Here is a 12,214-nt window from a genome sequence, read left to right as displayed (position 1 = left end):
ACTCATACACATGTATATACATAAACTCCCATACACACATATACATTTCAACGTATACATACATATACATACACAGACATATACATATATACACATGTACCTTCATCCATTCCCATTCAGAAGTGGTAGAGGATGTGTGGATGAGGTGTTTTCTTTGAAGAATGTATGTGAGAAATACTTAGAAAAGCAAATGGATTTGTATGTAGCATTTATGGATCTGGAGAAGGCATATGATAGAGTTCATTGAGATGCTCTGTGGAAGATATTAAGAATATATGGTGTGGGAGGCAAGTTGTTGGAAGCAGTGAAAAGTTTTTATCGAGGATGTAAGGCATGTGTTTGTGTAGGAAGAGAGGAAAGTAATTGGTTCTCGGTGAATATTGGTTTGTGGCAGGGGTGCGTGATGTCTCCATGGTTGTTTAATTTATTTATGGATGGGGAGGTGAATGCAAGAGTTTTGGAAAGAGGGGCAAGTATGCAGTCTGTTGTGGATGAGAGAGCTTGGGAAGTGAGTCAGTTGTTGTTCGCTGATGATACAGCACTGGTGGCTGATTCGGGTGGGAAACTGCAGAAGCTAGTGACTCAGTTTGGTAAAGTGTGTGAAAGAAGAAAGCTGAGAGTAAATGTGAATAAGAGCAAGGTTATTAGGTACAGTAGGTTGAGGGACAAGTCAATTGAGAGTTAGGTTTGAATGGAGAAAAACTGGAGAAAGTGAAGTGTTTTAGATATCTAGGAGTGGATTTGGCTGCGGATGGAACTATGGAAGCGGAAGTGAATCATAGGGTGGGGGAGGGGGTGAAATTTCTGGGAGTGTTGAAAAATTTGTGTAAGTCGAGAACGTTATCTTGGAAAGCGAAAATGGGTATGTTTGAAGGAATAGTGGCTCCAACAATGTTATTTGGTTGCGAGGCGTGGGCTATAGACAGAGTTGTGCTGAGGAGGGTGGATGTGCTGGAAATGAGATGTTTTAGGACAATATGTGGTGTGAGGTGGTTTGATCGAGTAAGTAATAATAAAGTAAGAGAGATGTGTGGTAATAAAAAGAGTATGGTTGAGAGAGCAGAAGAGGGTGTTTTGAAATTGTTTGGTCACATGGAGAGGATGAGTGAGGAAAGATTGACCAAGAGGATATATGTGTCAGAGGTGGAGGGAATGAGGAGAAGTGGGAGACCAAATTAGAGGTGGAAATATGGAGTGAAAAGGATTTCAGTGATTGGGGCCTGAACATGCAGGAGGGTGAAAGGCGTGCAAGGAATAAAGTGAATTGGAACAATGTGGTATAACGGGGCCGATGTGCTGTCGTTGGATATTCCCTGGTTAAGTCTATTAAGAGTACATGCTCTCAGTATACCACATTAGTCCAGTTCACTCTATCCCTTGCACCCCTTTCACCATCCTGCATTTTCATACCCTGAGCACTCAATGTCACACTCACTCCATTCTTGCATCATCAGTTTGATCTCCTTCTTGTCCCCTCCACTTCTGATACATATATCCTCTTTGTCAACCTATCCTTATTAATTTTTTCCATATGTCCATTCCACTTCAGCACACCCTCTTCAGCTTTCTCAACCACACTTGTTATTACTACACCTTTCATTTACCCATTTATTACTTGGTTGATTAAAGCACCTTTCACCACATTATTTTCAAACATTCTCAACTTCATTGCTCCTAGAACCTTCCCCATCCCCTTTTTCACCCCTTGACTCACTTCCACTTGCATGGTTCTATTTGCTGCCATGTCCTCTCTCGGGTATCTAAAAACTCCACTTCTTCCAGATTTTCTTCATTCAGACTCATTCACCCTCAACTAACCTGTCCCTCTGCCCTGCTAAACCTAATAAATTTGCTTTTGTTGACATTTGCCCCCACCTTTTTCCTTTCACACACTCTCCCAAACTTTACCACCAACTTTGTCACCTTCTTACCTGAATGTGCCACCTGTGCTCTGTCTTATGCAAAGATCAGCTATTTCACTTGCCAGGCCCCCTTCACCCTCTATGGCCTGTACACTGCTTATCACTCTCTCCAGGACCCTTGCTTTTATAGTCCTCACCACCCTACCCATAAACAGATTAAACTTTTATATGTTGTGTACAGTATACCGATTTGATATTTTATTTTCAGCCATTTTGGAGGCCTTGCATGGGCTCTAAAGTATGTTCAGTCTCAAGATGGTCAAGATAACTGGAATGATGGTGATAGGAAAGATTCTGTGGAAGTAGCATCTGCCTCATCAGTTGGCTTGTCTGTTGATACTCCCAAACAGACATCAAATTTTCTGATGGATGCTGATCCTGGACTTCCTGAGAACCCATATGGATCAAGTGTATGTGACTGTGACAAACCAGTCTTAAATGACTTAAAGCATGATGCTGATTTCTCTGAGAAGGATCAGACTTCAAACATTCTTGGTGTCATTAATGATAATGCTGTTGCCAGTGAAGAGAGAAGTGACCTACCTTTACCTGTAGAAATTCCTAAGAATGGCCACAATGTTGATGAAGGGAAGTGGATTACAGGTTCATATGTAACTGCAGCCGTTAAAAGTTTTTTAACAAGAGGTGCTTTCCATGCCCTTGGTTTAATATACCCTCTCATTTCAGGTATGTATGATTCTGATGTTAGTCTTATTGTCCTCTCTGATTGAGTGGTTCCTTAATTTTAAAAGTGCTGTGACTCTACTGAAGTTTGGGTCATTATATTTCTTAAAAGTACGACATTGATGCACCTTACTCAGCATCATAGTCCTTTAGTTTGCCAGTCATCTGATTTCTGTGTGTGAAAATTAACAGTAGTGACCTATTCCTTAGACCTCTCTTAGTAAATGGAAACACTGATCTTGTGAATTGGGAATATATATGATCTGACAGAAAGGTCACCATCTTGACCACTGGTGTTAATGGTCCTCAAGAGACTGTCCATTAATCCGTCTTCCCTTAGGCCATAGCCCATTTAGCTAAAGACCAAATAGCCATTCAGCATCAGATTTTTAATGTATGTACTGATGAAGTGTTTGGGATGCAAATGTTAGGAAGTGATTGTATAAGAAGGGGCAGTGAGTGGTTGAATGAAGTTGAATTGCTTGTGAAAGAGGTAAGTGAAATGTTTGAAAGTTATGTGCTGGGAAGGAGTGTTGAGTGATAGTGAGGAGTATGTTAAAGAGGTTAAGGGAAAAGTATGAGACCTGAAAGAGGATGGGCTACTTGAAGGATGGGGAGAAAGAATATTGATTAAATTCAGAGAAAACAAGAAATTGTTTTAGACGACAGTGAACAGTTGAAGAAGAATAGTAAAACAAATCATAATGATACAGTGAAGGAGGACATGGAAGCAAATGGAACTGTGTAAACAAAAGTGAGTCACAGTATGGATGAGGGGGTGAAAGTTCTTGGGGCATTAAGGAATTTATGGAGAGAAAGGTTGTTATGTGAGAATGTGAAAATGGGTATGTTTGAAGGTATAGTAGTACCACTGATGTATGGATGCAAAGCAATGGCTATAGATGGGTATGTGTGGAGGAGGGTGGATGTGTTGGAAATTAGATGAAGACAATGTGTTGTGTGAAGTGGTTTGATCAAATAATAGTAGGGGTAATAGAAAGGTATGGTACAGGTACCGAACCATTTATCCAGATTCCAGAAATCTGGATATTTTTGAAACTGGTTAGTTTTGAATGTGGCGGGCTTCATAGAAGGTTATTAATTTGTATCTCTTCATTACAATTTTTTTCTTTACTTTTCATTGTGTTTATTTTATATTTTACATCTATATTAGGCCATGTTCCAGAAAATCTTGAAATCCGGGTCTACAGTTCCAAGCTTTCCAGATAAATGGTTTGGTACCTTAATAAGAAGAGTGTGGTTGAGAGAACTGAAGAGGATATACTGAAATGGTGTGGATATATGGATAGACTGAGTGAGGAGAGTTTGACGAGAGGATATGTATTTATCAAAAGTGGAAGGGGAAAGGAGAAGGGGAAGACCAAATTTAAGGATGAAAGGATGGAGAGAAAAATGTTTTGAGTGGTTGGGGCCTAAACATGCATGAGGGTGAAAGGCATGCAGAGGATAGAGTGAATTGGAATATTGTAGTGTACAGGGGCTGATGTGCTGTCACTGGACTAAACCAAGGCATGTGAAGCAGCTGGAGGACAACATTGAAAGGTGTGTGCAGCTGAGTTGTGGGTAGAGGGGTCTGTAGTATCAGTGCATTGTACATGACAGCTGGAGAATGGATGTGAATGAAGGCAGCCTTTCTTCATCTGTTCCTGATGCTGCCTTACTAATATGAGAAATATTGAACTAGTGATGCAGTTTCCTGTAGGGCTGTGTGGCGCCAGGAACAGAGTGAAGGCAAACAAGTATGAATATGTACATGTGTGTATATGTATATATCTATGTATGTGTATGTATATGTGTATATGTTGATATGTATATGTATGTGTATGTATATGTACATGTATGGGTATTTGTGTATATATATGTGTATATGAGTGAATGGGTCATTCTTTGTCTGTTTCCTGGTGCAACTTCGCTGACACGCGAAAAATGATCAGGTTTATTAAATGATTTAGATAAAATGGCCTTGAGTTGGCATTCAGTTGCCTGTACCTTCTTAGCTGATATAAAGAATATGATTTGAAGAAGAAAGTATTGAAAGTACTTACTAGATGACCTTTTGCATAATGTTTGCCCTTCCACTCAGAAACATTGTCGCTGTATGAACATTTTCTCTGACTTTTCTGAGAGAATTAGAGGTATAATTAATATTTTGATAATCTTGTGTAGAGGTTTCTTTCAAGCCATTCTCATGATAAGGATAAAGCTAATAATACTGTTTTATTAAACAAGAATACTGTTTGGGTTTTGATATTAATGTTTTAAATCCTGTTTGAAAGATGCTACTGAGATACTTTTGTAAAAAGAAACTCATGATTTCATCTCAGTCTGGATTGGAGTTTTTGAAGATTCTTATATGTTTTATAATCTGTTGATTATATGAGAATTATGGCTGTGCAAACTATTTTCCATTGAGCATAAGGAATAAGAGGATAAGGTAGTGAAATTCATGCAGTGTTATGGTAGAACTCTGATGAAGTTTGGGTATCAGTTTAATGGGTAGAGAATATTCCAAACCCAGGGTTGCTTGCTAAAAGAGACATGGTTAAATATAGAAATTAGCCTGTTTTAGCTCAGAAAAGTCTTCCTTTAGAACATCATCATTTGTCTCCAAACAGGGCTTTAAGGATGTCATTAGACTTGGAAAATTACTGTGGATAGAGATAGTAAGATGTGCTTGTGTGTAGCTAGATGAGAGGGTGAGTGGTTCCACTTGAAGATGGGTGTGTGGCATGGGGGTATGATGTCACCATGGCTGTTTTATTTGTTGATGGATGGGGTGATGATGGAGGTAAATGAAAAGGTCGAAGAGAAAGGGGCAGGTTTGTAGTCTGTAAGTGGGAGGTAGTCAGGGAAGTGAGTCAGTTGTCATTTGTTGATGACGCAGCACTGGTGGCCTATTCAAGTGAGAAACTATAGAAGTTAGTGTCTGAGTTTATGAGAGTGTATGAAAGGAGAAAGTGGAGATCAAATGTGAATAAAAGCAAGGTCATTAGCTTTAGCAGTACAAAGAAGCAGGTTAGTTAGGAATATAAGTTTGAACAGAGAAAACATGTAGGAAGTTGGATGTTTTAGATATCTGAGAGTAGACTTGGCAGTGAATGGAACAATAGAAGTAGAAGTATGTCATGGATTGTTGATGGCATGAAGGTTCTGGGAGCTTTGAGGAATGTGGAAAAAGTGTTTCCTGTCTGGAAGGGCAAATTAGGTGTGTGAAGGTATAGTAGTCCCAACAATGTTGTATGGCTGCACAGTCTCATCTAATGAGATTGTGTAGATGAGGGTGGAAGTGTTGGAAATGAAATGTTTGAGGACAATATGTGGTGTAAGGTTGTTTGATTGCATAAGTGATAAATGGGTACAAGAGAGGTGTGGAAATAAGGAGAGTATGGTTGAGAGAGCTGAACTAATGGAGTGAATGAGTGAGAAGAGGTTGACAGAGAGGATATATATATATATGTCAGAAGTAGAGGAGGCAGGGAGATGGATGGAGTGAATAAGATTTAGAGTGCTAAGGACTAGAACATGCAGGGGGGTGAAAGGCTCGCACAAGATAGAATGAATTTGAGCGATGTAGTAGACAGAGTCCGAAGTTCTGGTACTGGCCTGAACCAGGCGATATGAAGCAACCTGGTGAAACCACAGGAAGCTCTATGTGTGTTCCTGGTATTGTTTAGCCGAAGTGAGAAACAGCAAACAAATATGAAATCAGTCTTTGCTCATTTAGGCCATTTTAAGCTTTTGTAAGTAAGGAACATTTCATGATGGGTTAAGGGAAAAGTGAATACTTTTTTCACAACCAGGGCTGACTGTTGGAGCCTATAAGGAACATAGGAAAAACCATATGAGTATCCATGCTTTTTCCCATCCCTTTTCTCCCCCTCTCTCATTTCTAAAACCCGTTTCTTGCCTTTTTTCAGTAATATGTCCAGGGCGCAAATTCTAGTGATGTTTTGGTTACTGGTGGATATCACTTGCAGCTCCACACCAATGATACCATAGTCCTAGTTGCTGTTTGTTTATATGCTTGTTGGGTCTTATGTGCACAAGAATTCACTGGCTTCATACATTATGTGTTATGGTGGTTGAAGAGGGTGAAATCTTAGTGGGTACACTCTTTTTCAGGGATAAAATTGTTTAGTCTCCCTGTGAGCTTATACTGAAAGTGGTTCAGGTGAATCCCTTTCTTTATAATAAAACGCTTTAAGTGCAAGCTCTCTAAGCTTTCTTGATAGTGCTTTTGGCTCTTGCCAGTTTTTCTGTCATTACTGCAAGATCTACAACAGGGAGACACAGGGAAAAATCAGTAGTGTTTTGTGATAAATTTTTTGTGAATAATCCTCAGTCCTTTACTAATTGGTTTAACTGAAAACTTTGTAAAACATTTATGTGAATTTCAGAAGAATTTATTAAAGTATCTCTTTCACATTTCATATGAGTTGCTTACATTTGGCAGGAATCAGCCAGCTGCTCTTCCAAGCACGCTTACACCTAACCTTTGAAACTGTATCATGTGATTCTCAAGAGCATTCCCATGTACAAGATAATTTTGGAAAGATCAGACAAATAAGGTTAGTCAAGAAAATCTTAGTAAATGATATGAATAGTGTATGCAGCTGATATTTGCCATTTTGAATTTCTTGATAAAACAAAATTCACAGATTTAGGTATGTATTTGAGAATACCTGTATAGGGTATAATGACAAAGAAAACAGAGACAGTAACTGATTTGCTTAAAAATGGAGCATTTCCAGCAAGTGTATTTTGATCCATTGATGATAAGTGATCCATGAGCTAGTGATTTTTTTTTTTTTTCTTTCCGCTGTCTCCCGCGTTTGCGAGGTAGCGCAAGGAAACAGACGAAAGAAATGGCCCAACCCACCCCCATACACATGTATGTACATACGTCCACACACGCAAATATACATACCTACACAGCTTTCCATCGTTTACCCCAGATGCTTCACATGCCCTGATTCAATCCACTGACAGCACGTCAACCCCGGTATACCACATCGATCCAATTCACTCTATTCCTTGCCCTCTTTCACCCTCCTGCATGTTCAGGCCCCGATCACACAAAATCTTCTTCACTCCATCTTTCCACCTCCAATTTGGTCTCCCACTTCTCCTCGTTCCCTCCACCTCCGACACATATATCCTCTTGGTCAATCTTTCCTCACTCATTCTCTCCATTTGCCCAAACCATTTCAAAACACCCTCTTCTGCTCTCTCAACCACGCTCTTTTTATTTCCACACATCTCTCTTACCCTTACGTTACTTACTCGATCAAACCACCTCACACCACACATTGTCCTCAAACATCTCATTTCCAGCACATCCATCCTCCTGCGCACAACTCTATCCATAGCCCACGCCTTGCAACCATACAACATTGTTGGAACCACTATTCCTTCAAACATACCCATTTTTGCTTTCTGAGATAATGTTCTCGACTTCCACACATTCTTGAAGGCTCCCAGAATTTTCGCCCCCTCCCCCACCCTATGATCCACTTCCGCTTCCATGGTTCCATCCACTGCCAAATCCACTCCCAGATATCTAAAACACTTTACTTCCTCCAGTTTTTCTCCATTCAAACTTACCTCCCAATTGACTTGACCCTCAACCCTACTGTACCTAATAACCTTGCTCTTATTCACATTTACTCTTAACTTTCTTCTTTCACACACTTTACCAAACTCAGTCACCAGCTTCTGCAGTTTCTCACATGAATCAGCCACCAGCGCTGTATCATCAGCGAACAACAACTGACTCACTTCCCAAGCTCTCTCATCCCCAACAGACTTCATACTTGCCCCTCTTTCCAAAACTCTTGCATTCACCTCCCTAACAACCCCATCCATAAACAAATTAAACAACCATGGAGACATCACACACCCCTGCCGCAAACCTACATTTACTGAGAACCAATCACTTTCCTCTCTTCCTACACGTACACATGCCTTACATCCTCGATAAAAACTTTTCACTGCTTCTAACAACTTGCCTCCCACACCATATATTCTTAATACCTTCCACAGAGCATCTCTATCTAGTGATGCTTTTATGATGATGATATCAAATTGGGATTGTTTTTCAGCAGTTTTCACAGTATTTTTTTTACATTGATATACAAGTTTTGAATTGTTTAAAAAATTTATGATTTTCATATAATTCACCTCATTCATTTCCTGACAGGATAGGTATGATGGAAAAATTTGTTGGATGTGGTGCCTTTTATAGTTGCTTTATTCAGAGGGAGTGATTTTTCCATTTAGTGTTTGGAGGGTATGAGGTGGATTTGCTTCTGTCAGGGATTAAAGAGTAATGTGGAGTTGCAGACATTCATTTCTGGGTGAGCCATTGTTTCAATTAAGCAAAAGATGCTTGTGGCATGAGAAGTGTGGGAGGTGGGCAGATTAGAAAGGGTAATGAGTGGTGGGATGAAGAAGTAAGAATATTAGTGAAAGAGAAGAGAGATGCTTTTGGATGAGTTTTGCAGGGAAATAGTGCAAATGACTGGGAGATGTATAAAAGAAAGAGGCAGGAGGTCAAGAGAAAGGTGCAAGAGGTGAAAAAGAGGGCGAATGAGAGTTAGGGTGAGAGAGTATCATTAGATTTTAGGGAGAATAAGATGTTTTGGAAGGAGGTAAATAAAGTGCGTAAGACAAGAGAATGAATGGGAACATTGGTGAAGGGAGCTAATGGGGAGGTAATAACAAGGAGTGGTGATGTGAGAAGGAGATGGAGTGAGTATTTTGAAGGTTTGTCTAATGTGTTTGATGATAGAGTGGCAGATATAGGGTGTTTTGGTCAAGGTGGTATGCGAAGTGAGAGGGGTAGGGAGAATAGTTTGGTAAACAGAGAAGTAGTGAAAGCTTTGCGGAAGATGAAAGCCGGCAAGGCAGCGGGTTTGGATGGTATTGCAGTGGAATTTATTTAAAAAGGGGGTGACTGTGTTGTTGACTGGTTGGTAAGGATATTTAATATATGTATGGCTCATGGTGAAGTGCCTGAGGATTGGCGGAATGCATGCATAGTGCCATTGTACAAAGGTAAAGGGGTTAAAGTTCAGTGTTCAAATTACAGAGGTACAAGTTTGTTGAGTATTCCTGGGAAATTATATGGGAGGGTATTGATTGAGAGGGTAAAGGCATGTACAGAGCATCAGACTGGGGAAGAGCAGTGTGGTTTCAGAAGAGGTAGAGGATGTGTGGATCAGGTGTTTGCCCGGAAGAATGTGTGAGAAATACTTAGAAAAACAAGTGGATTTGTGTGTAGCATTTATGGATTTGGAGAAGGCATATGATAGAGTTGATAAAGATGCACTGTGGAAGGTATTAAGAATATATGGTGTGGGAGGCAAGTTGCTGGAAGTAGTGAAAAGTTTTTATCAAGGATGTAAGGCATATGTACGAGTAGGAAGAGAGGAAAGTGATTGGTTCTCAGTGAATGTTGGTTTGCGGCAGGGGTGCGTGATGTCTCCATGATTGTTTGATTTGTCTATGGATGGGGTTGTTAGGGAGGTGAATGTAAGAGTTTTGGAAAGAGGGGCAAGTATGCAGTCTGTTGTGGATGAGAGGGCTTGGGAAGTGATTCAATTTTTGTTCGCTAATGATACAGCGCTGGTGGATGATTCGGGTTAGAAACTGCAGAAGCTGGTGACTGAGTTTGGTAAAGTATGTGAAAGAAGAGAGCTGAGAGTAAATGTGAATAAGAGCAAGGTTATTAGGTACAGTAGGGTTGAGGGACAAGTCAGTTGGGAGGTAAGTTTGAATGGAGAAAAACTGGAGGAAGTGAAGTGTTTTAGATATCTGGGAGTGGATTTGGCAATGAATGGAACCATGGAAGTGGAAGTGAATCATAGGGTGGGGGAGGGGGTGAAAGTTCTGGGAGTGTTGAAAAATGTATGGAAGTCAAAAATGTTATCTTGGAAAGCAAAAACGGGTATGTTTGAAGGAATAGTGGTTCCAACAATGTTATATGGTTGCGAGGCATGGGCTTTAGATAGAGTTGTGCGGAGGAGGGTGGATGTGCTGGAAATGAGATGTTTGAGGACACTATGTGATGTAATGAAAGGGTAAGAGAGATGTGTGGTAATAAAAAGAGTGTGGTTGAGAGAGCAGAAGATGGAGTTTTGAAATGGTTTGGTCAAATGGAGAGAATGAGCGAGGAAAGATTGACAAAGAGTATATATGTGTCACAGGTGGAGGGAACGAGGAGAAGTGGGAGACCAAATTGGAGGTGGAAAGATGGGGTGAAAAAGATTTTGAGTGATCGGGGCCTGAACATACAAGACATGCAAGAAATGAGTGAATTGGAACAACGTGGTATACCGTGGTCAACGTGTTGTCAGTGGACTGAACTAGGGCATGTGGAATGTCTAGGGTAAACCATGGAAAGGTCTGTGGGGCCTGGATGTGGATAGGGAGCTGTGTTTCTGGTGCATTACACATGACAGCTAAAGACTTAGTGTGAATGAATGTGGCCTTTTTTGTTAGTTTTCCTGGCACTTCCTCACTGAAGCAGGGGTTAGTGATGCTGTTTCCTCTGGGGTGGGGTAGTGCCAGGAATGGATGAAGACAAAGAAGTATGAATATGTACACGTGTATATATGTATATGTCTGTGTATGTGTATGTATGTATATGTTGATATGAATATGTATATGTATGTATCTGTGCATGTATGGATGTTATGTGTATTAAGTGTATGTGAGTAGATTGGCCGCTCTTCATTTGTTTCCTCACGCTACCTTGCTGACGTACAAAGCAGCAATTAAGTATAAAAGGGGAGGGAGCAATGGTTCTGAGAGTGTTGAAGAGTGTGTGGAAGGTGAGAACATTATCTTGGAGAGCAAAAATGGGTATGTTTGAAGGAATAGTGGTTCCAACAATGTTATACGGTTGCAAGGCATGGGCTATAGATATGGTTGTGCAGAGGAGGGTGGATGTGTTAGAAATGAAATATTTCAGGACAATATGTGGTGTGAGGTGGTTTGATCAATTAAGTAATGAAATGGTAAGAGAGACGTGTGGTAATAAAAGAGTGTGGTTGAGAGAGCAGAAGAGGGTGTATTGTGATGGTTTGGACATGTGGAGAGAAGAACTGAGGAAAGATTGACAAAGAGGATGTATGTGTCGAAGGTGGAGAGAATAAGGAGAAGTGGGAGACCAAATTGGAGATGGAAGGATGAATTGAAAAAGATTTTGAGTGATCGCGGCCTGAACATACAGGAGGGTGAAAAGCATGCAAGGAATACAGTGAATTGGAACAATGTGGTATACCGAGGTCGACATGCTGTCAATGGATTGAACCAGGGCATGTGAAGATTCTGGGGTAAACGATGGAAAGGTGTGTGGGGCCTGGATGTGGAAAGGGAGCTGTGGTTTCAGTGCATTACACATGACAGGTAGAGACTGAGTGTGAACGAATGTGGCCTTTTTTGCCTGTTCCTGGCACTTCTTTGCTTGGGGGAATGCTATTTCCTATGTGATGGGATGACGACAGGAATGGATAAAGGCAGCAAGTATGGATATGTACATGTGTATATATGTATATGTTTGTGTATGTATATGTATGTATGCA

At 40.5% G+C, this 12,214-nt stretch overlaps 1 protein-coding gene across 3 annotated transcripts in view; it reads left to right on the top strand.

Annotated features, from left to right (window-relative positions):
* Positions 1-12,214, top strand: part of Tgs1 (Trimethylguanosine synthase 1) — a 79,227-nt gene that overhangs the window by 25,426 nt on the left and 41,587 nt on the right. For all 3 annotated transcript variants that reach the window (XM_071687039.1, XM_071687036.1, XM_071687038.1), the window contains exons 5-6: positions 2,131-2,609; positions 7,081-7,195. In XM_071687039.1, the coding sequence (XP_071543140.1) occupies positions 2,131-2,609; positions 7,081-7,195 (594 nt within the window). The remainder of the gene's footprint in view (positions 1-2,130; positions 2,610-7,080; positions 7,196-12,214) is intronic.

This window comes from Panulirus ornatus, chromosome 43 (genome assembly GCF_036320965.1).
Source record: "Panulirus ornatus isolate Po-2019 chromosome 43, ASM3632096v1, whole genome shotgun sequence".
Classification (NCBI taxonomy): domain Eukaryota; kingdom Metazoa; phylum Arthropoda; class Malacostraca; order Decapoda; family Palinuridae; genus Panulirus; species Panulirus ornatus.
The sequence above is the reverse complement of the archived record's forward strand: the minus strand, read 5'-3'. Positions and strand labels throughout refer to the sequence as shown.